This window comes from Phoxinus phoxinus (genome assembly GCF_949152265.1).
Source record: "Phoxinus phoxinus genome assembly, chromosome: 19".
NCBI classification, from domain to species: domain Eukaryota; kingdom Metazoa; phylum Chordata; class Actinopteri; order Cypriniformes; family Leuciscidae; genus Phoxinus; species Phoxinus phoxinus.
In genome coordinates this window covers 242,501-266,627 of record NC_136894.1, presented here as the reverse complement: position 1 = coordinate 266,627, position 24,127 = coordinate 242,501, and the positions used below count along the sequence as shown (strand labels likewise).

At 46.6% G+C, this 24,127-nt stretch overlaps 1 protein-coding gene across 5 annotated transcripts in view; it reads left to right on the top strand.

The window, feature by feature from the left end:
- Positions 1 to 24,127, top strand: part of tnxbb (tenascin XBb) — a 35,548-nt gene that overhangs the window by 5,003 nt on the left and 6,418 nt on the right. For 3 of the 5 annotated variants that reach the window (XM_079590851.1, XM_079590853.1, XM_079590852.1), the window contains exons 4-12: positions 827 to 1,918; positions 6,385 to 6,500; positions 13,520 to 13,673; positions 13,756 to 14,031; positions 15,338 to 17,422; positions 19,481 to 19,603; positions 21,069 to 21,212; positions 23,633 to 23,752; positions 23,864 to 24,010. In XM_079590851.1, the coding sequence (XP_079446977.1) occupies positions 827 to 1,918; positions 6,385 to 6,500; positions 13,520 to 13,673; positions 13,756 to 14,031; positions 15,338 to 17,422; positions 19,481 to 19,603; positions 21,069 to 21,212; positions 23,633 to 23,752; positions 23,864 to 24,010 (4,257 nt within the window). The remainder of the gene's footprint in view (positions 1 to 826; positions 1,919 to 6,384; positions 6,501 to 13,519; positions 13,674 to 13,755; positions 14,032 to 15,337; positions 17,423 to 19,480; positions 19,604 to 21,068; positions 21,213 to 23,632; positions 23,753 to 23,863; positions 24,011 to 24,127) is intronic. The other 2 variants (XM_079590854.1, XM_079590855.1) reach the window with 2 other exon arrangements.

Sequence of the window (24,127 nt, the reverse complement as noted above, 5' to 3'; positions counted from 1 at the left end):
CTTTCCCAGACCCTTCCCAGACCGTTCCCTGACCCATCCCACAACGATCCCAGACCGATCCGATCTCAGACCTATCTCAGACCAATCCCAGACCTATCTCAGACTGATCCCAGATCGTTTCCAGACCCATCCCACAACCATCCCAGACCGATCCCAGACCGATCTCAGACCTATCTCAGACCAATCCCAGACCAATCCCAGACCTATCTCAGACCGATCCCAGATCGTTTCCAGACCCATCCCACAACCATCCCAGACCGATCCCAGACCGATCCAAGACCTATCTCAGAACGATTCCAGACCATTCCCAGACCCATCCCACAACCATCCCAGACCGATCCCAGACCGATCTCAGACCTATCTCAGACCAATCCCAGACCAATCCCAGACCTATCTCAGACCGATCCCAGATCGTTTCCAGACCCATCCCACAACCTTCCCAGACCGATCCCAGACCGATCTCAGACCTATCTCAGACCGATCCCAGACCATTCCCAGACCCATCCCACAACCATCCCAGACCGATCCCAGACCGATCCCAGACCTATCTCAGACTATATCTCCTACAGGAGAATTTGGACAACCTTAAAGCGAACTGACAGCCAGTGAAGTGATGCTAGGATTGGCGTAATATGATCATGTTTGCGAAGACCGTCATAGAATCCAATCCTAAAGGATCCCTATAGAAGATATTCAGTTCTAATCAAATGAGATCCTCCCAGATAAACAGACTTTCCTAATTTTTTTTGTTTACTTTTCAGAATAGGATTCCAGCTTCATTCATTATTCAGCATTGGTTCTGTAATGTACTGTTGTTGCTCCACAGGTTCGGTCTGCACCACCGGTCGTCCCGAGACCGACGAGTGTCCCGATGACTGCAGTGACCAGGGCCGGTGTGTGGACGGGAAGTGTGTGTGTTTCCCAGGATTCAGCGGGCCGGACTGCAGTGTCCCGGACTGTCCTGGAGACTGCAGTGACAGGGGCCGGTGTGTGAACGGACAGTGTGTGTGTGATCCAGGCTTCTCTGGGCCGGACTGCTCTGGGAAAACATGTCCGGAGAACTGCAAAAACCGCGGCCGGTGTGTGAATGGGAAATGTGTGTGTGACTCTGGATTCGTAGGTCAGGACTGCTCTGTGAAAACATGTCCTGATGACTGCAGCAATCGAGGACAGTGTGTCGATGGGAAGTGTGTGTGTGAGAGCGGCTTCACGGGTCCGGACTGCTCGTCCAGATCGTGTCCTGGAGACTGCAGTGATCGGGGCCGATGTGTGAACGGACAGTGTGTGTGTGAGAGCGGCTTCACAGGTCCGGACTGCTCATCCCAGGCCTGTCCTAGTAATTGCAATAGCAAAGGCAGGTGTGTGAACGGCAGGTGTGTGTGTGAGAGCGGCTTCACAGGTCCGGACTGCTCATCCCAGGCCTGTCCTAGTAATTGCAATAGCAAAGGCAGGTGTGTGAACGGCAGGTGTGTGTGTGAGAGCGGGTTCACGGGTCCGGACTGCTCATCCAGATCGTGTCCTGGAGACTGCAGTGATCGGGGCCAGTGTGTGAACGGACAGTGTGTGTGTGAGAGTGGCTTCACGGGTCCGGATTGCTCGTCCAGATCGTGTCCTGGAGACTGCAGTGACCGGGGCCGGTGTGTGAACGGACAGTGTGTGTGTGAGAGTGGCTTCACGGGTCCGGACTGCTCGTCCCAGGCCTGTCCCAGTAACTGCAATAGCAAAGGCAGGTGTGTGGATGGGAAGTGTGTGTGTGACGTGGGCTTCTCCGGTCAGGACTGCTCCAGCAAAACCTGCCCGAACAGCTGCAGTGACCGGGGCCGGTGTGTGAGGGGCCGGTGTGTGTGTCGACGGGGCTTCACGGGGCCCGACTGCAGCGAGTGCCAGTCTGGGTTTACAGGGGAGAACTGCAACACCGGTGAGTGATGCACTGTGAATATACTGTATTACTACCGAAATTATAGCTAAATCTCTCAGAGTGTCTGCCCAGACAAAGGCCCGCTCAGAAATAACATTTTCAGAAATAACGTTTTCATAACTTAATGGGAACATTAGCAAAACATTATTAGTTTATTATTTATATTATTATTTTTGTTTGCTGGGTTCATAGTTGTTCTATGTTCTAATGTTTTCTTTCAACATCACAGTATGTGACATTTTTTCTTGTTTATGTAAAGGTTAGCAAAAATCTCAAAATTGAGCTCAGGTGCATCCAGTTTCCACCGATCGTCCTTGAGATTCTTCTACAACTTGATTGTAGTTGACTGGACATGATTTGGAAAGGCACACACCTGTCTATATAAGGTCCACAGTTAACAGTGCATGTCAGAGCACAAACCAAGCCATGAAGTCCAAGGAATTGTCTGTAGAGCTCTGAGACAGGATTGTAATGAGGCAGAGATCTGGAGAAGGGTACAGAAACATTTCTGCAGCCATTCTGCAGACTAGTCAGGATCGAGTGAAAGATGAGGGGCTGGGAGACTAGTCAGGATCGAGTGAAAGATGAGGAACTAGGAGACTAGTCAGGATCGAGTGAAAGATGAGGGGCTGGGAGACTAGTCAGGATCGAGTGAAAGATGAGGAACAGGGAGACTAGTCAGGGTTGAGGGAAAGATGAGGGGCTGGGAGACTAGTCAGGATCGAGGGAAAGATGAGGAACAGGGAGACTAGTCAGGGTCGAGGGAAAGATGAGGGGCTGGGAGACTACTCAGGATCGAGGGAAAGATGAGGAACAGGGAGACTAGTCAGGGTTGAGGGAAAGATGAGGGACTGGGAGACTAGTCAGGATAGAGTGAAAGATGAGGAACAGGGAGACTAGTCAGGGTTGAGGGAAAGATGAGGGGCTGGGAGACTAGTCAGGATCGAGGGAAAGATGAGGAACCGGGAGACTAGTCAGGATCGAGGGAAAGATGAGGAACAGGGAGACTAGTCAGGATCGAGGGAAAGATGAGGAACCAGGAGACTAGTCAGGATCGAGTGAAAGATGAGGAACAGGGAGACTAGTCAGGATCGAGGGAAAGATGAGGAACAGGGAGACTAGTCAGGATCGAGGGAAAGATGAGGAACCAGGAGACTAGTCAGGATCGAGGGAAAGATGAGGAACAGGGAGACTAGTCAGGATCGAGTGAAAGAAGAGGAACAGGGAGACTAGTCAGGGTTGAGGGAAAGATGAGGGGCTGGGAGACTAGTCAGGATCGAGGGAAAGATGAGGAACAGGGAGACTAGACAGGGTCGAGGGAAAGATGAGGGGCTGGGAGACTACTCAGGATCGAGGGAAAGATGAGGAACAGGGAGACTAGTCAGGGTCGAGGGAAAGATGAGGGACTGGGAGACTAGTCAGGATAGAGTGAAAGATGAGGAACAGGGAGACTAGTCAGGGTTGAGGGAAAGATGAGGGGCTGGGAGACTAGTCAGGATCGAGGGAAAGATGAGGAACCGGGAGACTAGTCAGGATCGAGGGAAAGATGAGGAACAGGGAGACTAGTCAGGATCGAGGGAAAGATGAGGAACCAGGAGACTAGTCAGGATCGAGGGAAAGATGAGGAACAAGGAGACTAGTCAGGATCGAGGGAAAGATGAGGGACTGGGAGACTAGTCAGGGTCGAGGGAAAGATGAGGGACTGGGAGACTAGTCAGGATAGAGTGAAAGATGAGGAACAGGGAGACTAGTCAGGGTTGAGGGAAAGATGAGGGGCTGGGAGACTAGTCAGGATCGAGGGAAAGATGAGGAACAGGGAGACTAGTCAGGATCGAGGGAAAGATGAGGAACCAGGAGACTAGTCAGGATCGAGGGAAAGATGAGGAACAGGGAGACTAGTCAGGGTCGAGGGAAAGATGAGGAACAGGGAGACTAGTCAGGGTTGAGGGAAAGATGAGGAACCGGGAGACTAGTCAGGATCGAGGGAAAGATGAGGAACAGGGAGACTAGTCAGGATCGAGGGAAAGATGAGGAACAGGGAGACTAGTCAGGGTTGAGGGAAAGATGAGGAACCGGGAGACTAGTCAGGATCGAGTGAAAGATGAGGGGCTGGGAGACTAGTCAGGGTCGAGGGAAAGATGAGGGACTGGGAGACTAGTCAGGATAGAGTGAAAGATGAGGAACAGGGAGACTAGTCAGGGTCGAGGGAAAGATGAGGGACTGGGAGACTAGTCAGGATAGAGTGAAAGATGAGGAACAGGGAGACTAGTCAGGGTCGAGGGAAAGATGAGGGGCTGGGAGACTAGTCAGGGTCGAGGGAAAGATGAGGAACTGGGAGACCCGTCAGGATCGAGGGAAAGATGAGGGACTGGGAGACTAGTCAGGATCGAGTGAAAGATGAGGAACTGGGAGACTAGTCAGGGTCGAGGGAAAGATGAGGGACTGGGAGACTAGTCAGGATCGAGGGAAAGATGAGGGGCTGGGAGACTAGTCAGGGTCGAGGGAAAGATGAAGGGCTGGGAGACTAGTCAGGATTGAGGGAAAGATGAGGAACAGGGAGACTAGTCAGGATCGAGTGAAAGATGAGGAACTGGGAGACTAGTCAGGATCGAGGGATAGATGAGGGACTGGGAGACTAGTCAGGATCGAGTGAAAGATGAGGAACTGGGAGACTACTCAGGATCGAGGGAAAGATGAGGGACTGGGAGACTAGTCAGGGTCGAGGGAAAGATGAGGGGCTGGGAGACTAGTCAGGATCGAGTGAAAGATGAGGAACCGGGAGACTAGTAAGGGTCGAGGGAAAGATAAGGAACCTGGAGACTCTTCAGGATCTAGTGAAAGATGAGGAACCAGGAGACTAGTCAGGGTCGAGTAAAAGATTAGGAACCAGGAGACTAGTCAGGATCGAGGGAAATATGAGGAACTGGGAGACTAGTCAGGGTCGAGTAAAAGATTAGGAACCAGGAGACTAGTCAGGATCGAGTGAAAGATGAGGGACTGGGAGACTAGTCAGGATCGAGGGAAAGATGAGGGACTGGGAGACTCGTCAGGATGGAGGGAAAGATGAGGAACCAGGAGACTAGTCAGGGTCGAGTAAAAGATTAGGAACCAAGAGACTAGTCAGGATCGAGTGAAAGATGAGGGACTGGGAGACTAGTCAGGATCGAGTAAAAGATGAGGGACTGGGAGACTCGTCAGGATCGAGGGAAAGATGAGGAACAAGGAGACTAGTCAGGATCGAGGGAAATATGAGGAACTGGGAGACTAGTCAGGGTCGAGTAAAAGATTAGGAACCAGGAGACTAGTCAGGATCGAGTGAAAGATGAGGGACTGGGAGACTAGTCAGGATCGAGTAAAAGATGAGGGACTGGGAGACTCGTCAGGATCGAGGGAAAGATGAGGAACTGGGAGACTAGTCAGGATCGAGTGAAAGATGAGGAACAGGGAGACTAGTCAGGATCGAGGGAAAGATGAGGGACTGGGAGACTCGTCAGGATCGAGGGAAAGATGAGGAACTGGGAGACTAGTCAGGGTTGAGTAAAAGATTAAGAACCAGGAGACTCTTCAGGATCGAGGGAAAGATGAGGAACCGGGAGACTCGTCAGGATCGAGGGAAAGATGAGGAACTGGGAGACTCGTACAGAGACATCCTTGGTGAAAACCTGCTCTGGACCTCAGACTGGGGCGACGGTTCATCTTCCAACAGGACAACGACCCTCAGCACACAGCAGAGATAACAGAGGACTGGCTCCGGGACAACTCTGGGAATGTCCTTGAGTGGCCCAGCCAGAGCCCAGACTCAAACCCGATTGAACATCTCTGGAGAGATCTGGAAATGGCTGTGCATTGACGTTCCCCATCCAACCTGATGGAGCTCGAGAGGTTCTGCAAAGAAGAATGGGAGACACTGCCCAAAAATAGTTAAACTTGCAGCATCATACTCAAAAACACCTGAGGCTGTAATTGGTGCCAAAGGTGCTTCAACAAAGTATTGAGCAAAGGCTGTGAATACTTATGTACACGTAATGTTTTCTTTTTTAAATTTGCAAAGATTTCAAACAAACTTCTTTCACGTTGTCATTATGGGGTTTTGCTTGTAGAATTTTGAGGAAAATTATGCATTTAATACATTTTGGAATAAGGCTGTAACATAACAATAAAATGTATTAAAAACTCTCTGCATGCAAAGCACACAGATAGAGGACCGTCTGAACATTCACCACAGCGCATACAGAGCCTCAGCTGGAACTCTCTGGCGCCACCAAATGTTTCAGTCGTTTACAGCCTTTAAGAGTTTAAAACTGTAGATAGATCAGCTTAACAGACACTTTAAATAGCACCTTTATAGATGTTGAAATGTCTATATAAGTGCTGTTAGGGAATGAATACAGCAGTAATGGGACACACAGCACTGCAGGTGCTTCTTTGAATGGGATAGTAAGTGTGTATGTGTGTGTTTTCTCCAGCGCTGGCGGCCGTGTCTCGTCTCAGCACCAGAAACATCTCTGAGTCCTCCGTCACACTGTCCTGGACTCCAGCAGCCGTGCAGTACGACACCTTCCTCATCAGCTTCACCAGCACGGCACGTACACACACACACACACACACTCACACACACACACCTTCCTCATCAGCTTCACCAGCACGGCACGTACACACACACACACACACCTTCCTCATCAGCTTCACCAGCACGGCACGTACACACACACACACACACACACACACACACCTTCCTCATCAGCTTCACCAGCACGGCACGTACACACACACACATACACTCACACACTCACACACACTCACACACTCACACACACACACACACACACACACACCTTCCTCATCAGCTTCACCAGCACGGCACGTACACACACACACACACACACACTCACACACACACACCTTCCTCATCAGCTTCACCAGCACGGCACATACACACACACACACACACACACACACTCACACACACACACCTTCCTCATCAGCTTCACCAGCACGGCACGTACACACACACACACACACACACACACACCTTCCTCATCAGCTTCACCAGCACGGCACGTACACACACACACACACACACACACTCACACACACACACCTTCCTCATCAGCTTCACCAGCACGGCACGTACACAGACACACACACACACACTCACACACACACACACCTTCCTCATCAGCTTCACCAGCACGGCACGTACACACACACACACACACCTTCCTCATCAGCTTCACCAGTACGGCACGTACACACACACACACAAACACACACACATCTGCAAGTTAGATATAATCATTCTTAAATCAAGAATCATTTACTGGATAAGCTAAATTATGTAAAATATTAAGTCTTGTTTTCTGAAGTGAGTTTGTGTTTAAAACCAGAACTAATATCTGTCAGTGGAGTCTAGTTTAATATTCTAGTTTCCCCCTTTGAATGAAGTGTATTTTTCTGACTCCACTGACAGATACTTGTTCTTGTTTTGAACACACACTCACTTCATTTGCAGGTTATTTCACAGCAGAAATGAGAATCCGCCACTCGTCCTCTCCTGATAATGTCCGGCACAGAGCGTGTGTTACGGCTCCACAGCAGCCGGACTCAAATCTGGCCGAGGATCTTTTCCAAAGGAAAAACAAATTAATTTTTACACAGACATAAAATGAGCTCGATCTGGCAATGGAAAATCAAGCTATGTGCTTTGGACAGAAAGCCTGCTTTGATTTACAGCCGTCTGCGTGTTTAGTGCCCATCTCGGCACACTGCAGCCCAACACACACCAACACACACTTTACAGGGAGCCGCAGAACACACACACGTGTCCACATCAGCGCTATTGAACTTCATCTCAGTGTTTGTGAACCTCAGTGCACAGCAAACGTGATGCGACGCAACTGTTGATCTGTGATGTTTATCACGCACTGGTTATAATGGTGATGGGAGTCGCACTGCTGGAGTTTGATGGCCTGCAGTAATCGTGCTGTGGTGATGTCAGCGCTGTCGATGAGTGGAGAAAGCTGTGACGTTCATGCAGAAATATGCTGAGAACATGTTGGTACTCTTATCTTTGCATGCACTAGTGTTTGAAGCGCTTCAGTCTGACCGCAGCTCTGATCACACAGCTCACCGCTGACGAGGAGTTTGTGACGGGTCAGCATCGTGCTGCGTATGCCCGATATTAGAGATGTTTTTATATGGTTAATGTTTTATATATCCGCTAATAATGGATGTGTAATTGCCTGTGCTCATTTCCCCTGCATTCACATTTAGATGTGCTCTGATATTATCCAATGTTCACTTTACGTTCATCTTGAAATACATTTATAATTTAAACACTGGTAAATTAATATCAGCTTTTATTCTCTATATTGTTGTGAGGCCTAACTTTGCATAAAATTATTATAATTATTATTATTTTTTTTAAATTGCCAAATACTGTAGGATTAATTAATGAACATTTATTTGTTATTGACCATAACATGAAAATAAACATTGGCTTATTAGTATCAGGCAGATTTTTTATATTTGTTCATCCCTAGTTTCTGAAAGTAATGCAAAATTAATACCACAGCACTTTTGAATGCTTGATTCTGGTCAGTTGGTCAGTTAGTTAGTTAGTTGGTTGGTTAATTGGTCAGTCAGTCAATTGGTTAGTTGATTGGTCGGTTAGTTGGTCTGTCAGTTAGTTAGTTAGTTAGTTGGTCTGTCAGTTAGTTAGTTAGTTAGTTGGTCTGTCAGTTAGTTAGTTAGTTGGTCTGTCAGTTAGTTAGTTAGTTGGTCTGTCAGTTAGTTAGTTAGTTAGTTAGTTGGTCTGTCAGTTAGTTAGTTAGTTGGTCTGTCAGTTAGTTAGTTAGTTGGTCTGTCAGTTAGTTAGTTAGGTGGTTGGTTAGTTGGTCGGTCAATTGGTTAGTTGATTGGTCGGTTAGTTGGTCTGTCAGTTAGTTAGTTAGTTAGTTAGTTGGTCTGTCAGTTAGTTAGTTAGTTGGTCTGTCAGTTAGTTAGTTAGTTGGTCTGTCAGTTAGTTAGTTAGTTAGTTAGTTAGTTGGTCTGTCAGTTAGTTAGTTAGTTGGTCTGTCAGTTAGTTAGTTAGTTGGTCTGTCAGTTAGTTAGTTAGGTGGTTGGTTAGTTGGTCGGTCAATTGGTTAGTTAGTTAGTTGGTATGTCAGTTAGTTAGTTAGTTAGTTGGTCTGTCAGTTAGTTAGTTAGTTGGTCTGTCAGTTAGTTAGTTAGTTAGTTGGTCTGTCAGTTAGTTAGTTAGTTAGTTAGTTGGTCTGTCAGTTAGTTAGTTAGTTGGTATGTCAGTTAGTTAGTTAGGTGGTTGGTTAGTTGGTCGGTCAATTGGTTAGTTGATTGGTCGGTTAGTTGGTCTGTCAGTTAGTTAGTTACAGTTTTTTACAATCGCTATGACAGTTTTTTCAATACATTTAACAAGTTTCCTAAACTCTTAACACGGTTAGCACAACATCCGTCTTTGTAGGCTATACAATTAACACATTTCTTGTTGCTTTGACACAAAATGCATACAGTTAACACAAATTTAAAATGCTTGAACTTCTTTTACACACAAGCTCAACCGATACCAAAACAATGTAATTTTACAGTCAAATTTACAAATGCTTTCACACTGTATGTCAGAACAGATAACATCATGTTCTAAACATAACTTATATAGGCTAAAGTCAAAGTGAACAGCCGGTCATATTGTGAATTGAAACACAAATATATGCCCTGTATTGTATTCCATTGCTACTGAGAAACAGCTTATTGAAGTTATGCAAATATATAAATTACAGCTGATTCCAAAGCACACTCAGGTGTTGAGGTTCTTTCAATCGCATGATCATATGTTCTAAAAGAGGATCAATCGCATGATCATATGTTCTAAAAGAGGACTTTTTGGGCTGATCGTTCGTGGAAAAGGAACAGTATAGAGCAACACAAAGAAAGAAAGAAAGAAAGAAAGAAAGAAAGAAAGAAAGAAAGAAAGAAAGAAAGAAAGAAAGAAAGAAAGAAAGAAAGAAAGAAAGAAAGAAAGAAAGAAAAAAATGCCTGCACGAGGGAGAGGAAGACGAGTACCAGGACAAGTGAGAGGGATTACAGTAATGTCCTTTTGCAAATAAAGTCTTTACTGCAGGAATTCTGTCTCTCTCTTTTTTTTTCTTTTCTTTTTTTTCATAAACTGTAAGCTACTCTGAGATGGTCATTCATTTTTTTGTATTGAATTTCTGCTGCAAAAGAAACTAAATGCATGCATTTACTAAATCCAACAAAACAAAAATGTAGAGAGGCTTCAAAAGAAACTACAGTGCAAAACACAATATAATGATCAATACAATATACTCAGACCTGACACATAGCATAATGCAGTTTCTGTCATTTCAGCTGATGTTAGTGTTTTTTTTGTCATTGTGTTATGATTGACTAAATGTTCCTGTTGGAAGAGAACATGTGTTAGTGTTTTGAATAACTATTTGATTTTGAAACATGTTTGCAGTGTTTTGTTAGACATAGTGTATTGTGTTAGTGTATTATTGTATTTTGAAAATTAGTTTTGGAGTTTAGTTTACAATGTGTGATTTTGAGCATGAAATTAACCGTTTTGCCAATTGCGTGTTTTAGATGTGTTGGTGCGTTAAGAGTTTAGGAAAATTGTTAAATGTATTGAAAAAACTAGTTGGTTGGTCGGTTAGTTGGTTGGTTGGTCGGTTGGATAGTTGGTTGTTATGTTGGTTAGTTGGTTAGTCGGTCAGTCGGTTGGTCAGTTAGTTGGTCAGTCAGTTAGTTGGTTGGTCAGTTGGATAGTTGGTCGGTTGGTTAGTTGGTCGGTTGGTCAGTTAGTTGGTCAGTCAGTTAGTTGGTTGGTCGGTTGGATAGTTGGTCGGTAAGTTGGTTAAGTGGTTAGTGAGTTAGTTGGTCGGTTGGATAGTTGGCTGGTAAGTTGGTTAGTTGGTCGGTCAGTTAGTTGGTTGGTCGGTTAGTTGGTTAGTTGGTTAGTCGGTCAGTCGGTTGGTCAGTTAGTTGGTTGGTCGGTTGGATAGTCGGTTGGTCAGTAAGTTGGATAGTTGGTCAGTCAGTCAGTTGGTCGGTTGGTCGGTTGGTCGGTTGGTCGGTTGGATAGTCAGTTGGTCGGTAAGTTGGTTAGTTGGTTAGTCGGTCAGTCAGTTAGTTGGTCAGTCAGTTAGTTGGTTGGTCGGTTGGATAGTTGGTCGGTTGGTTAGTTGGTCGGTTGGTCAGTTAGTTGGTCAGTCAGTTAGTTGGTTGGTCGGTTGGATAGTTGGTCGGTAAGTTGGTTAAGTGGCCGGTGAGTTAGTTGGTTGGTTGGATAGTTGGCTGGTAAGTTGGTTAGTTGGTCGGTCAGTTAGTTGGTTGGTCGGTTAGTTGGTTGGTTGGTCGGTTGGATAGTTGGTTAGTCGGTTGGATAGTTGGTTGGTCGGTTGGATAGTTGGTTGTTAAGTTGGTTAGTTGGTTAGTCGGTCAGTCGGTTGGTCAGTTAGTTGGTCAGTCAGTTAGTTGGTTGGTCGGTTGGATAGTCAGTCGGTCGGTATGTTGGTTGGTCGGTGTTACATAATTTCACAAAAATACAGAATTTTTGGGGGTTTAGAGATCCTGTACTATATCATGGTCACTAATCAAACAGCCAAATTAGCCACACTGATCATAGGAAAGTGTCATTAAAGCAAAAGTGTGACAGTCACAGTATACTGAGGCGAATGCTATTATCAGATTCATGTACATTTTCCATTTAATATTTCACTCAGATCCCATACAGAATAATGTAGTTTGTATTAAATTATAAAATGTTGAAATAGGTTCATTAATGCTCTCAGACTTTTGTTCTCCTCTATACAAGTATCTGTCCGTATGAAAACCAATGTGATTTCTCAGAAAGTGCAGTCACTCAGTCACTCTGTGTAATTCTCAGCAGAACTGTGAGAAACGTTCACATCCTCAGATTCCTCGACCGAACTCAGATCAGCGACCACACCTACAACAATAAAACTGATGTTTATTGGCCTTCGCTCACTGGTCGTCATAACATCACATACTAGAGAGAGAGAGAGCAAAGGAAACAGTAAAGAACAGATGTTTGAAATGCTATCAGGAACAGTTACACTGAAGAGACAATAAAAAGTGTAGAAAAGGCACATTACTACCACACAAAACATGAATGTGAGGGTGTAAGAACGATGGAGAGAACTAGACGGATGTATCAGAGGAATAAGAGGAGGAAGTGACAGTGAGCAGAGAGAGAGAGAGAGAGAGAGAGAGAGAGAGAGAGAGAGAGAGAGAGAGAGAGAGTTCATGCAGGGAAAGAATAAAGCCATCAGAAGTTACAGAGAAGGAGAGACAGATGTGGGATGCTTGTTGCTAGGGAACCGTAAACATGGTCAAAAACAGAGATGACATCACAGAACAGCTGCCGGACAACAACGGCGGTCAATAACCAACACTGGCTTTAATAACCAACACTATAATAACCGACACTATAATAACCGACACTATAATAACCGACACTATAATAACCGACACTATAATAATTAATAACCGACACTATAATAATTAATAACCGACACTATAATAACCTGCTCGGTGTCTTTAGATAAGCTGTAGACACACCGGCTCTCAGCTGGACCCAATTACGGTCATTATAAGCAAGACTGGAGAACTCCAGCGAACCGGCAATGAGGACTGAAGCTGAATTCAGAGCTAATAAAGAGCTGGAAAGAGGCTTTGCCAATATATGAGCTAAATATTACTCTAGGATTAATAATCTGTAAAATATTGGCTGCCTTTAGCTAATGAATGTATGACTGAAATGTAACTCAGGAACTCCGTCATCAAGCAGGAATTCCCACAGGAAAACTCTTTACTTCCTTAACCCTTCCTGAGACGGGATTGGCTCAGTTACAGACGGATCATTATTAATGCTGGAAAAACTGTCATGGTTCATAAACTGCAAAAACAATTATGTTTTTTCTCAGTGTTTCTGTCTTGTTTTTCAGCATAAAAATCTAAACATTCTTAAATCAAGATCAGTTTACTGGAGACGCAACATGATTGAAGATATTAAGATAGTAATATGGATCAAGAAAGTGAGTTTGTGTTTAAAACAAGAACTAATATCTGTCAGTGGAGTCAGAAACATACACTTCATTCAAAGGCAAAACTAGATGATGTTTCTGACTCCACTGACAGATATTAGTTCTTGTTTTAAACACAAACTCACTTCATTTTCATGATATTTTTCAAAAAACAAGACTTAATATCTTCAGCTTCTCCAGTAAATGTGTCTTGATTTAAGAATATTTGGATATTTGTTCTGGAAAACGAGACAGAAGAGGAAGAGCACCATTTATTGCAATGAACTCAAACAATGCTTACAAAGTCTCATGTTTATGTTGAAGCGGAATATAAATTAAATCCCTCTATAGTTTCTTTGTATCACAGCAGTAAATGAACATCAGGCTGAATATCATATTCTCCTTAAATAAGGAACACAACATACTGCAAATATCAGTATTAATGCAATTAGTTTTTAGCCGTTTGTTTTGGCCTGTTCTTATTCTCAAGTTACTCTCTCTCTCTCTCTCTCCACAGAAAGAAACGGATCAGAAGATCACCTCCCGGATCAGCGGAAGACTGGACACATACACTCAGGTCGGACTGGCCGCCGGTCAGGAGTATATGGTCAGTGTTACTGGAGAGAAGGATGGCATGATGGGAACGGAGAGCACAACACAGTTCACCACATGTGAGTCAATGCAAACACAGCAGAATAGAGCAACAGCCTTTCTAGAAGGTTTTTAACTAGAGGTTCGTTCATTTGTGGACAGTGATCTCCGGGCCGAAAGACCTGCACGTCGTGAAGACGAGCACCACATCAGTCGTTGTCCAATGGGAGAAGGCGCTGGGCGAGATTGACAGGTACGTCCTCTCCGTAGCAGCCAATCAGACAGAAGGATCCGGCAGACTCCCGGAGATGTTCCTGACGCCGGAGAGGGATTCGGCCCGGATCCAGGACTTGCAACCGGGGCGCTTGTATGACGTCTCATTAGTGGCGGAGAGAGACGGTGTCCGGAGCCGGCCAGCAACCGCACAGGCCACTCCTGGTGAGTCCACTCTCACTATAGCGAGAAACTGAACATGCGTTCTGACTAACAGCTCACAGAACGATGAGGAACATGGCAGTGTGACTTCAAACTTGTTACAGCAAATATTAAAGCAAAATGTCTTTAACATGAGCAGGTATAAAGAGTTGTGGACCTTCTTGTGTAAAGCACAAACAAATCTTTTCAGAAAACAAGACTTAATATCTTCTGTCTTTGTGCTTCTCCAGTAAATGACATTGAAACCCTTTTAAGAAGGTCTTTTTGTAGAAATGGAATGGAAGGAATTTTGTGTGTTCGGCAAAAAAAAAAAAAAAGCAGAAGAAAAAAGCAGATCATCTGATTTGGGTGTTTAGTTCGCCCTGTGACCAAGGCTTCATTTGCAAACGAGTGATTGGCAGATGGAAAACAGCAACAGAAAGGGTGTGGGCGATACTGACCAACAGACAATGACATCACACAATGACATCACACAATGACATCACACAAATATACAAATATGACTTCTAAATTAATGACATTTGTGCTCCGTAAGTAAGCCATACAACTTGGGCACTTATAAACATACTTTTGTTTAATGCATGTCTGCATTGTGTTCATATTTTTACCAAACGTTGTTTCTGACAATTCAGAAATTGGGGATTTTTGACAATCAAATGCTGGTCTTTACGGACTAATGAAAGCGCTGATATTTGGTCGGGATATGAATCCCCTTTGCATGTCAAGTACATGGTAGCAGGACTAACAGGTAATGAGAGGACGAGGAAAAGTCATCATAGAGTTAAACGCATTTACAGCCACCAGATGATGTGAGTTAGACGAGCCCCACGCTGATCGTGTGTAGACCAGCCAGTCAATCATATTTACAAACCAGTGACCTCACTCTGGAAATGCCCAGGCTATTGGAATTGAGTTTTATTTGTGGCGAGGCTAAGAGTTTTGTTTAACAGAGAAGCGCCTCATGTGAATGTGCACGACTGGATCAGTTTCTCTTCTGGTTTATTGTGAAGAATGTTTCCCTCCGACACACACAACCTTCACTCTAACCAGCAATGCCACATTTTCTATTTCTTCAGGAAGATTTTACCTTTCTTCTTTCTTGCAGAAAATAAAAACCTCCCCAGTTTTCTATAGGACTAAAAGTGGACCTGATGCTGCATTTACTGGAAAGCGAATGCCAGAATCGTTTGGAAAACTGACTTAACCTGTTGCATTAACACCACTTTTCTATTAACAGGATTTCTATTTGCAGCGTGGCCGTTTAGAGTTAATTTTTCATCCAAATTTTACACTTGATTCGTGCCTTTAGGGAATGTCTCAGTGCCTGAAACCAGGATGAGGACGGGGAGCGTGGAGCCTGGACACAACAGTGAAAAGACACCGAGGTTCACAAACGCAACACTCTTCCTGCAAAAGCAAGCGCTGAACGGCCAGACTAAAGGAAAGGTTGAGAATTCAGAAAGAACTGGGAATACCAGCAGACTCAAACCAGGCATACTTCTCAGACCAGGGCAAAGAAGACCACTGCCCGTGAGAGTGCATGGGATGCTTCCCAAACCCGGAACACAGCCGGAAATCACAAGGAGACCTTATAGTCCAGGAACAAAACATTTCAATTCCTCCCAGATTGGAGTGAAAGGGGGAATTGTTGTGCCTTCTTCAAATCGGTCATTAACACAGTTTACACTGAGACCAAATGTCGACTCGGCTTATCCAGTTTCTGGTGGCAAACCATTGGAACTGACGATGACGGAGACAAGATCTCAGAAGGGAAACATCGAAAGCATGTTTAGAATGGAATCTGTCGAGACCCCGAGATCCAGCGTTCACAAACACACACCAACCCCACTGCCTTTCACAACCGAAGAGCCCACAATCACTACAGAAAAAAACCTGACAGTCTTTATAAATGGGACAAAATGTGTCCGGAAGGTTTTGGTCGGGTACAGGAGGATACACGGGAACATGTCCGATGGCAATGTGCTGTCGAAAAACCTGAGCGTTATAGTTGGCCATGTAAACGGAAACGAGCTGCTACACAAGCTTCTGACGGGCAGATCTACAGCCGATGACATGGACGAGACTAACCCTAAAGCGGAGACTTCTGAGGCCAGGAGGAGTGTGAAGGAGCAAGAAGGAGAACTGGATGAAGAGGTGGATGAAAATAATGCGAATGCCACTCCCTATTCAACGAGACGTCCTGAGACGACACTGTCCTTCACCAGCACATCTGCTCACGTCTCCACATCAGCTCGGCCTGAGACTGGGAATCCACAAACAGCAGAACGAGCAGCGAGACGAAACCCTACCCAGGCTTCTTCCCTGTCCATTCCCAGGCCGCCAACTAGGCCAAAACACACACTTTTTAGGTCGACGCACTCTTCATCATCTTCACAGGTTCAAAAAGAGAAGCATCCATCTTGGCCTAGTTCCATTGCCTCCGGTTTTCCAAAAGAAGCCCTTGAAGAGACGAGAGTGTCAAATTCAAGATTTCCAGCCACGAGAGAAATCCAGGAATCAACTCCTGAAGTCCCGAACACAACTCCATTACCAGTCAAAGTCCTCTCGAAACAAGACTCTGCAATAAAAAACACAGGCATTGAAGCCTCAGATGTGATGCCGTTTCGTCGGACGCCTTTTAGGGGTTCCTTTCCTCGTCGACCCAATGTCAATCCTTTTCAGAACCGCACAAGGCCCGTTCTAGAGCCGCCTCAACACCCGTCCCGAGGACCCATGAGACGAGCTTTTCCTTCAAAACCCATTATGAGGAACAACAGGACCATCAGCCAATTCAGTCCTGCCTTAACTAAAGGGAATAACACTCGTGTTAGGATCAGACCGAATGCAGGAATCAACAGGACCAATGCGGCCGCCAGCACACTTTCCCCAAGAAAACCCAGTGGTACCACTCGAGCGGGCCCAAACATCAGTCCGCATGGAAACTCTGATAGCTCCTTTTCCACAGACCATCTAATGGAACCGGATAATGAGACCCAGGGATATGTGCTGAGCGGCTCCGCTGAGCATGTGCGGGTCAACACCGCCTCGTCCACAGGGTTAGATCTGACATGGGCCGCTCCGAAGGACAAGAGGAAACACTTCATAATCACGCAGACTGAGCTCGGACCAGAAAACACAGAAAAGGATGAGATGGAAAAAGATGAAGAGGCTGATGATGCGACAACAGGACCCGAGAGAAAAGCTGCAGTCCATGAACCCAGTGTACCGAGTGCAGAGATCAAGAAGAGTGTGGGACACAGGACTGCGGTTCTCCCGGGGTCGGCCCGCTCGCACCACATGACCGACCTCAGCCCGCGGACCCGCTACTCTGTGGCCATCTTTGGGAAGGGACCTTCGTTACGCTCCAAAACTCACAACCTCGTCATTCATACAGGTACTCTAACCCGAAGCCCACACTGCTAACCCTATGTGCACATGCTGTGGATATCTTCAGTTTTACTGCTTAGCACTGTTGCTTCCCATGCTGTCCAGTGTACCGTACACTCTTGACCATCAGGAGCTTTTAATCAAAGCAAAGATTTGATTAAAATTCATGCAGTGTGTAAATGTTAATAAATGTATGTTCTCAGTGCTAACCCTGAGCATTTGGTCTTTTGTGGACCGTGTGTGTGGACATACTGAGCAGCACATTAACTCTTTCCCTGCCACCGACAGACTCTTAAAGAGTGTTTCCACTGTTATACAGTAGGGGGCGCTATCACACATCTTCTGAAAGAGAACAGAATCTCCCGATCAAAACACAGGAGAAGAAGAGACAGTGATAGAAGCATTGCTGACGCACATATATCACGATCGTCAAACATTAAACATCAAAACTGCCTAACGTTACAGAATGAAATATTGAACCGTGAAGAGTTAACGACGGAAGCGTTGCGGTGTTTCGACTCGATCTGTGTGTGATCATCGCTCTGAATCACATCCGGATGAAGACTTTACAACATTTCTGTTCAAAATGTTGCTTTTTTATGAAACTCACCCACATTCAAGTGTTAATAAAAAGAAAGCATGAGCCTAGAATTTAAACAGAGATGTTCAGATATTCATACAATAAATATTCTATGGCCTTGAAAGTTCTGTGGAAAAGATCAAAAATGATGTGCAGGCTGGCAACCTTTTCTTTATAAACGCTGGCAGGGAAAGAGTTCAGAAACCAGCATGATGAATAATGAAGTGTGTCATGTGTGTCAGTGTGTCCGTCCACACACAGTCTCGTCAGGCAAATGTGTGTCTTCAACATCAACAACAAAAAAGAGTAGTTTCACCTTAACATTGTCTCATTCATTTGGAAATAACCAACTGTTCATAACTAACATTAACATTGGATTATACAAATACAACTATTACGGGCGTAGTGTAAAAAAATAATTAATGAATCTTTTTATTTCGGACATGAGAACTTCTACTGATCAATGCAACAGTTTATTTTGCTCATATATTCCAGTGAACAACAGCATCATGCTATCGATTACCAGCATGATTTCAGCTGCCCTTCTGTTTGTAAAAATGAAGACAAATCAGTGAATGAATCCCATGTGTGTGACATCATGTAAACCGCCTGCATGATGACTTCACTAGATCTGAGCAAACCCACACATAAGGATGCTATTTTTATGCTAAATGCTGTTGAATTTTGAATAATTTTGACCAGAGTTGTAGTTCTCTCAGACATAAGCCTTTATTTGAGGGAAACGCAAGCTACACGTGTCTGCTTTTAAACCTTGGCAAATGCTTGCATCACTGTAAACATGATGTTGTTCATCTTTACAAACTGCGGGATCAGTCAGAGTGATGTTCTGCAGACGTATAATCTAATGACGGCACACATTGATCCGCTCTGATCTTCTCTCACCCAGGCTGAGCTTCATGTGTTCTTCACCAGGGTAAGGCCGTGGTCATCAGTCTCGGCCTCACGTAACCGCTCACGTTGGCCAACACACACACACACTGTGCTTCTTTAATGAGATGACTTGACGGCTGTTCACAACGTTTCCTTCACTTCCTCACTCATTACGTCTCTGCATTGGTCTTCTCCTCTCCAGGTTGAAATGAGCAGCATCATAATATCATGCTTGTGTTTTCTGTGCAGGATCTCGTGTCCGTCATTAACAGCCAGGTTTCTGTGGACTCTGTATAGGCCTTGGCCTATATACTGTGTATATGTTTCGACTGCACATATATACACTCACGTTGTCCCTGAAATAACCCGTAGACAGCCTCATGTGAGGGCTTCAGAGACCAGACAATTGAGAATGCTTAATGTTTTATTCTGGTTTTGTTTTCATCCTTACATCTTTTCCCTCGCATTTCTTCCCTTTATATTTCTCTGGTGTATTTGTTGTTCTCCGTTATCCTCGACCTTTTTTGTGAGGACTTGTTCTCTTTCTTTCCGTCTCTCCGTCTCTGATTCTGAGCTGTTTTAATGTTCGTTCAGGCCCGGAGCCTCCGTCTGATCTGGTCTTCAGCGATGTGACCGACAGCTCGTTCACCGTGTCCTGGGCCAAACCCAAGAGCAAGGTGTCCGGATTCAAGATCACACACACCCACGTACAAGAAGGTAACGTACACACACACACAGCCTTAGAGGCTCAATTCCCATCAGAAACACACGTCGCATTCATTCACTGCCAGCTCGGGTCCCACACAGTGTTGCCAGACGTACAATAATTATCGTATTTGTGCGATCATTTTTACCTCTGTACGATGTACGATCAATAAGGGAAAAAATCCCAAAATGTACGATAATTTTAGAACTTTGTGACACTTCAAATGGTGGTCGCTGTAATCATAGGGCTTCATTGATCTAGCTGTGGATCCTACATCCACCGTCATGATCGTGAGGGGAACGTGAACGTGGTGTTACGTATGTCTTCCGTCTCATCTCACGTTACATCTTCTCAGCCAATCATCGTGGAGAATGACTCTCTTATGAGCACAAGTTAAAGTTCCTTTTGTATATTGTATACAAAGTTGTCATCTCTGAATGTTTTGCAAGAAAAAAAAAAGTTCCTGCCACAGCGCAGTTGTTTCCAATAGTTTAGCAATAAAGTAATTTAAAGGTCATGTCAAGAAGTTGGTGGTCTAAATAAATAGCTGTATTCTGTACTTTTGACTCGTGTACGATAATTTCCTTCCAAATCTGATAATTTTGAGCTTCTGCGATACCTGGACATTTCCAATCTGGCAACACTGGTCCCACAGTGCTATTATTGCATGATTTAGGGTTGGATAAATTGTAAGACTGTAAAACTCATATAATATTGGTTTTACATGCTGAGCTTGGTGATTAACGCTTTTTCTTTCCTATTGTGCCGTATATCTATGGAAACTTGTTTCCGCCACAGAATAAAAAATAAAAAAGGTAATTGAGACTTTTTATCTCACAATTGCAAGTTTACATCTCGCAATTCAGACTTTCTCAGAATTGCGTGATATAAAGTCGCAATTGCGTGCTTTTAAAGTACGAATTGTGAGTTTATATCACGCAATTCTGACTTTATATCTCGCAATTGTGAGATAAAAAGTGGCAATTATCTTTTAACATTTTTTATTCTGTGGCAGAAACAAGCTTCCATATATATCTGAGTGAAACTTTTCAGGAGCAAGAACACATGTGGGCGGGGCTTGATTGTGTCTGGGGGGAATTGATTGGATGGTTTGCTATTGGCTGATCTCATGTGAGTGACAGGTTGCCCCGCCCACATCATCAGAGAAGAGAAGATAATCTACAAGAGGAACTTATTCTCATTCAAGATTACAGAAACTGATACATTCCATTTAAAAAAAGAATTATCCCCTTTGATTTCATGGGGACTTTAAGCTCCTCCTGTTACTGACCCTGCTGACAGAAATGTAATTAGTACCCTGTGTGTGTGTGTGTGTGTGTGTGTGTGTGTGTGTGTGTGTGTGTGTGTGTGTGTGTGTGTGTGTGTGTGTGTGTGTGTGTGTGTGTGTGTGTGTGTGTGTGCGCGCGTGTGTGTGTGTGTGTGTGTGTGTGTGTGTGTGTGTGTGCCACACGGCAGGCGAGCCGGTCTCTGTCAGCGTGGACTCTGAGACGCTCCGCTTGGATCTCGCTCCGGTGTCTCCCGGCTCCTCGTACGAGGTCAGCGTGACGTCGGTGCTCGGAGAAGACGAGAGCGACTCCATCACAGACACAGTGACCACCCGTGAGTCTCATCGTTACAGAAGCACTCATACAGGGAAGCTGCAATGTTGATGGATGAACGTCTCCAGAATAGTTGGTCTACTACTAGTTTTATGACTTTAATGAATTTCGGCTTGATTTTGTCATCAAGACGTACATTATCAGTTTTTCAGTTCCATGTAAGGCAGCAACTAAACTATTTTGGTGGGTTGAAATGTTGTACAGCACGGCCCAGATGCGGCACACGTGGAGTCCGCACGGCCCAGATGCGGCACACGTGGAGTCCTCACGGCCCAGATGCGGCACACGTGGAGTCCGCACGGCCCAGATGCGGCACACGTAGAGTCCACACGGCCCAGATGCGGCACACGTGGAGTCCTCACGGCCCAGATGCGGCACACGTGGAGTCCTCACGGCCCAGATGCGGCACACGTGGAGTCCACACGGCCCAGATGCGGCACACGTGGAGTCCTCACGGCCCAGATGCGGCACACGTGGAGTCCTCACGGCCCAGATGCGGCACACGTGGAGTCCTCACGGCCCAGATGCGGCACACGTGGAGTCCTCACGGCCCAGATGCGGCACACGTGGAGTCCTCACGGCCCAGATGCGGCACACGTGGAGTCCTCACGGCCCAGATGCGGCACACGTGGAGTCCTCACGGCCCAGATGCGGCACACGTGGAGTCCACACGGCCCAGATGCGGCACACGTGGAGTCCTCACGGCCCAGATGCGGCACACGTGGAGTCCACACGGCCCAGATGCGGCACACGTGGAGTCCTCACGGCCCAGATGCGGCACACGTGGAGTCCTCACGGCCCAGATGCGGCACACGTGGAGTCCTCACGGCCCAGATGCGGCACACGTGGAGTCCTCACGGCCCAGATGCGGCACACGTGGAGTCCACACGGCCCAGATGCGGCACACGTGGAGTCCACACGGCCCAGATGCGGCACACGTGGAGTCCTCACGGCCCAGATGCGGCACACGTGGAGTCCGCACGGCCCAGATGCGGCACACGTGGAGTCCTCACGGCCCAGATGCGGCACACGTGGAGTCCTCACGGCCCAGATGCGGCACACGTGCAGTCCGCACGGCCCAGATGCGGCACACGTGGAGTCCACATGGCCCAGATGCGGCACACGTAGAGTCCACACGGCCCAGATGCGGCACACGTGGAGTCCTCACGGCCCAGATGCGGCACACGTGGAGTCCTCACGGCCCAGATGCGGCACACGTGGAGTCCTCACGGCCCAGATGCGGCACACGTGGAGTCCACACGGCCCAGATGCGGCACACGTGGAGTCCACACGGCCCAGATGCGGCACACGTGGAGTCCTCACGGCCCAGATGCAGCACACGTGGAGTCCTCACGGCCCAGATGCGGCACACGTGGAGTCCTCACGGCCCAGATGCGGCACACGTGGAGTCCTCACGGCCCAGATGCAGCACACGTGGAGTCCACACGGCCCAGATGCGGCACACGTGGAGTCCTCACGGCCCAGATGCGGCACACGTGGAGTCCACACGGCCCAGATGCGGCACACGTGGAGTCCTCACGGCCCAGATGCAGCACACGTGGAGTCCTCACGGCCCAGATGCAGCACACGTGGAGTCCACACGGCCCAGATGCAGCACACGTGGAGTCCTCACGGCCCAGATGCAGCACACGTGGAGTCCTCACGGCCCAGATGCAGCACACGTGGAGTCCTCACGGCCCAGATGCAGCACACGTGGAGTCCACACGGCCCAGATGCGGCACACGTGGAGTCCACACGGCCCAGATGCAGCACACGTGGAGTCCACACGGCCCAGATGCAGCACACGTGGAGTCCTCACGGCCCAGATGCGGCACACGTGGAGTCCTCACGGCCCAGATGCAGCACACGTGGAGTCCACACGGCCCAGATGCAGCACACGTGGAGTCCACACGGCCCAGATGCGGCACACGTGGAGTCCTCACGGCCCAGATGCGGCACACGTGGAGTCCTCACGGCCCTTATCCTGCTGTAATTGGAAGTTTGCTTTTGGTCTGAGTGTCTGAATGGGGCAAAAACTTTCTATGAAATGTTTTTGATCATGAGTACAACCTTACAAACACACCACAAAGAGTAGTAGTAATGATGCTTTTAATCTAAACTTATTTCCAATTATTTTTATACTGTACAACATTTCAACCCACCAAAATAGTTTAGTTGCTGCCTTACATGGAACTGAAAAACTGATAATGTACGTCTTGATGACAAAATCAAGCCGAAATTCATTAAAGTCATAAAACTAGTAGTAGACCAACTATTCTGGAGACGTTCATCCATCAACATTGCAGCTTCCCTGTATGAGTGCGGCACAGGTGGATGTGGGCCGGATCTGGGCCGACACCATGTTGCTGTCTGGGTGCCTGGATCAGTGTTAGTAATCTCTCACGCATGTGCTTCCCTCAGTGCCTGATCCTCCAACGGACCTGCGGGTCATTAACGTCACCGACAGTAAAGCGCTGTTGCTATGGAGACCCGCCCTGGCGACCGTCGACCATTACATCATCGTGTACAGCTCAGACGCAGGTAAGCGGTAGATCTGTACTGTCTCGGCATATACTCTAAATGATACTGAAATGTGTTCTGAACTGACAGTCAGTATTGCTGAAAGATGGCCCTCCTGTTTTCCTCCATCAGGCCCTGGAATAACCATGGAAGTGTCCGGGAACGCAGCAGAAGAGCAGCTGCAGGCGCTGAGATCCTCGACCCGGTACAGCGTGAGCATCCAGAGCCGACTGAGAGACCTGAGCAGCTCCAGAGCCACCGCGAGCTTCAGCACCACAGGTCAGAGGTCACCGCTGCCTTCAGCACCACAGGTCAGAGGTCACCACAGGTCAGAGGTCACCACAGGTCAGAGGTCACCACTCCCGTCAGCACCACAGGTCAGATGTCTACACAGGT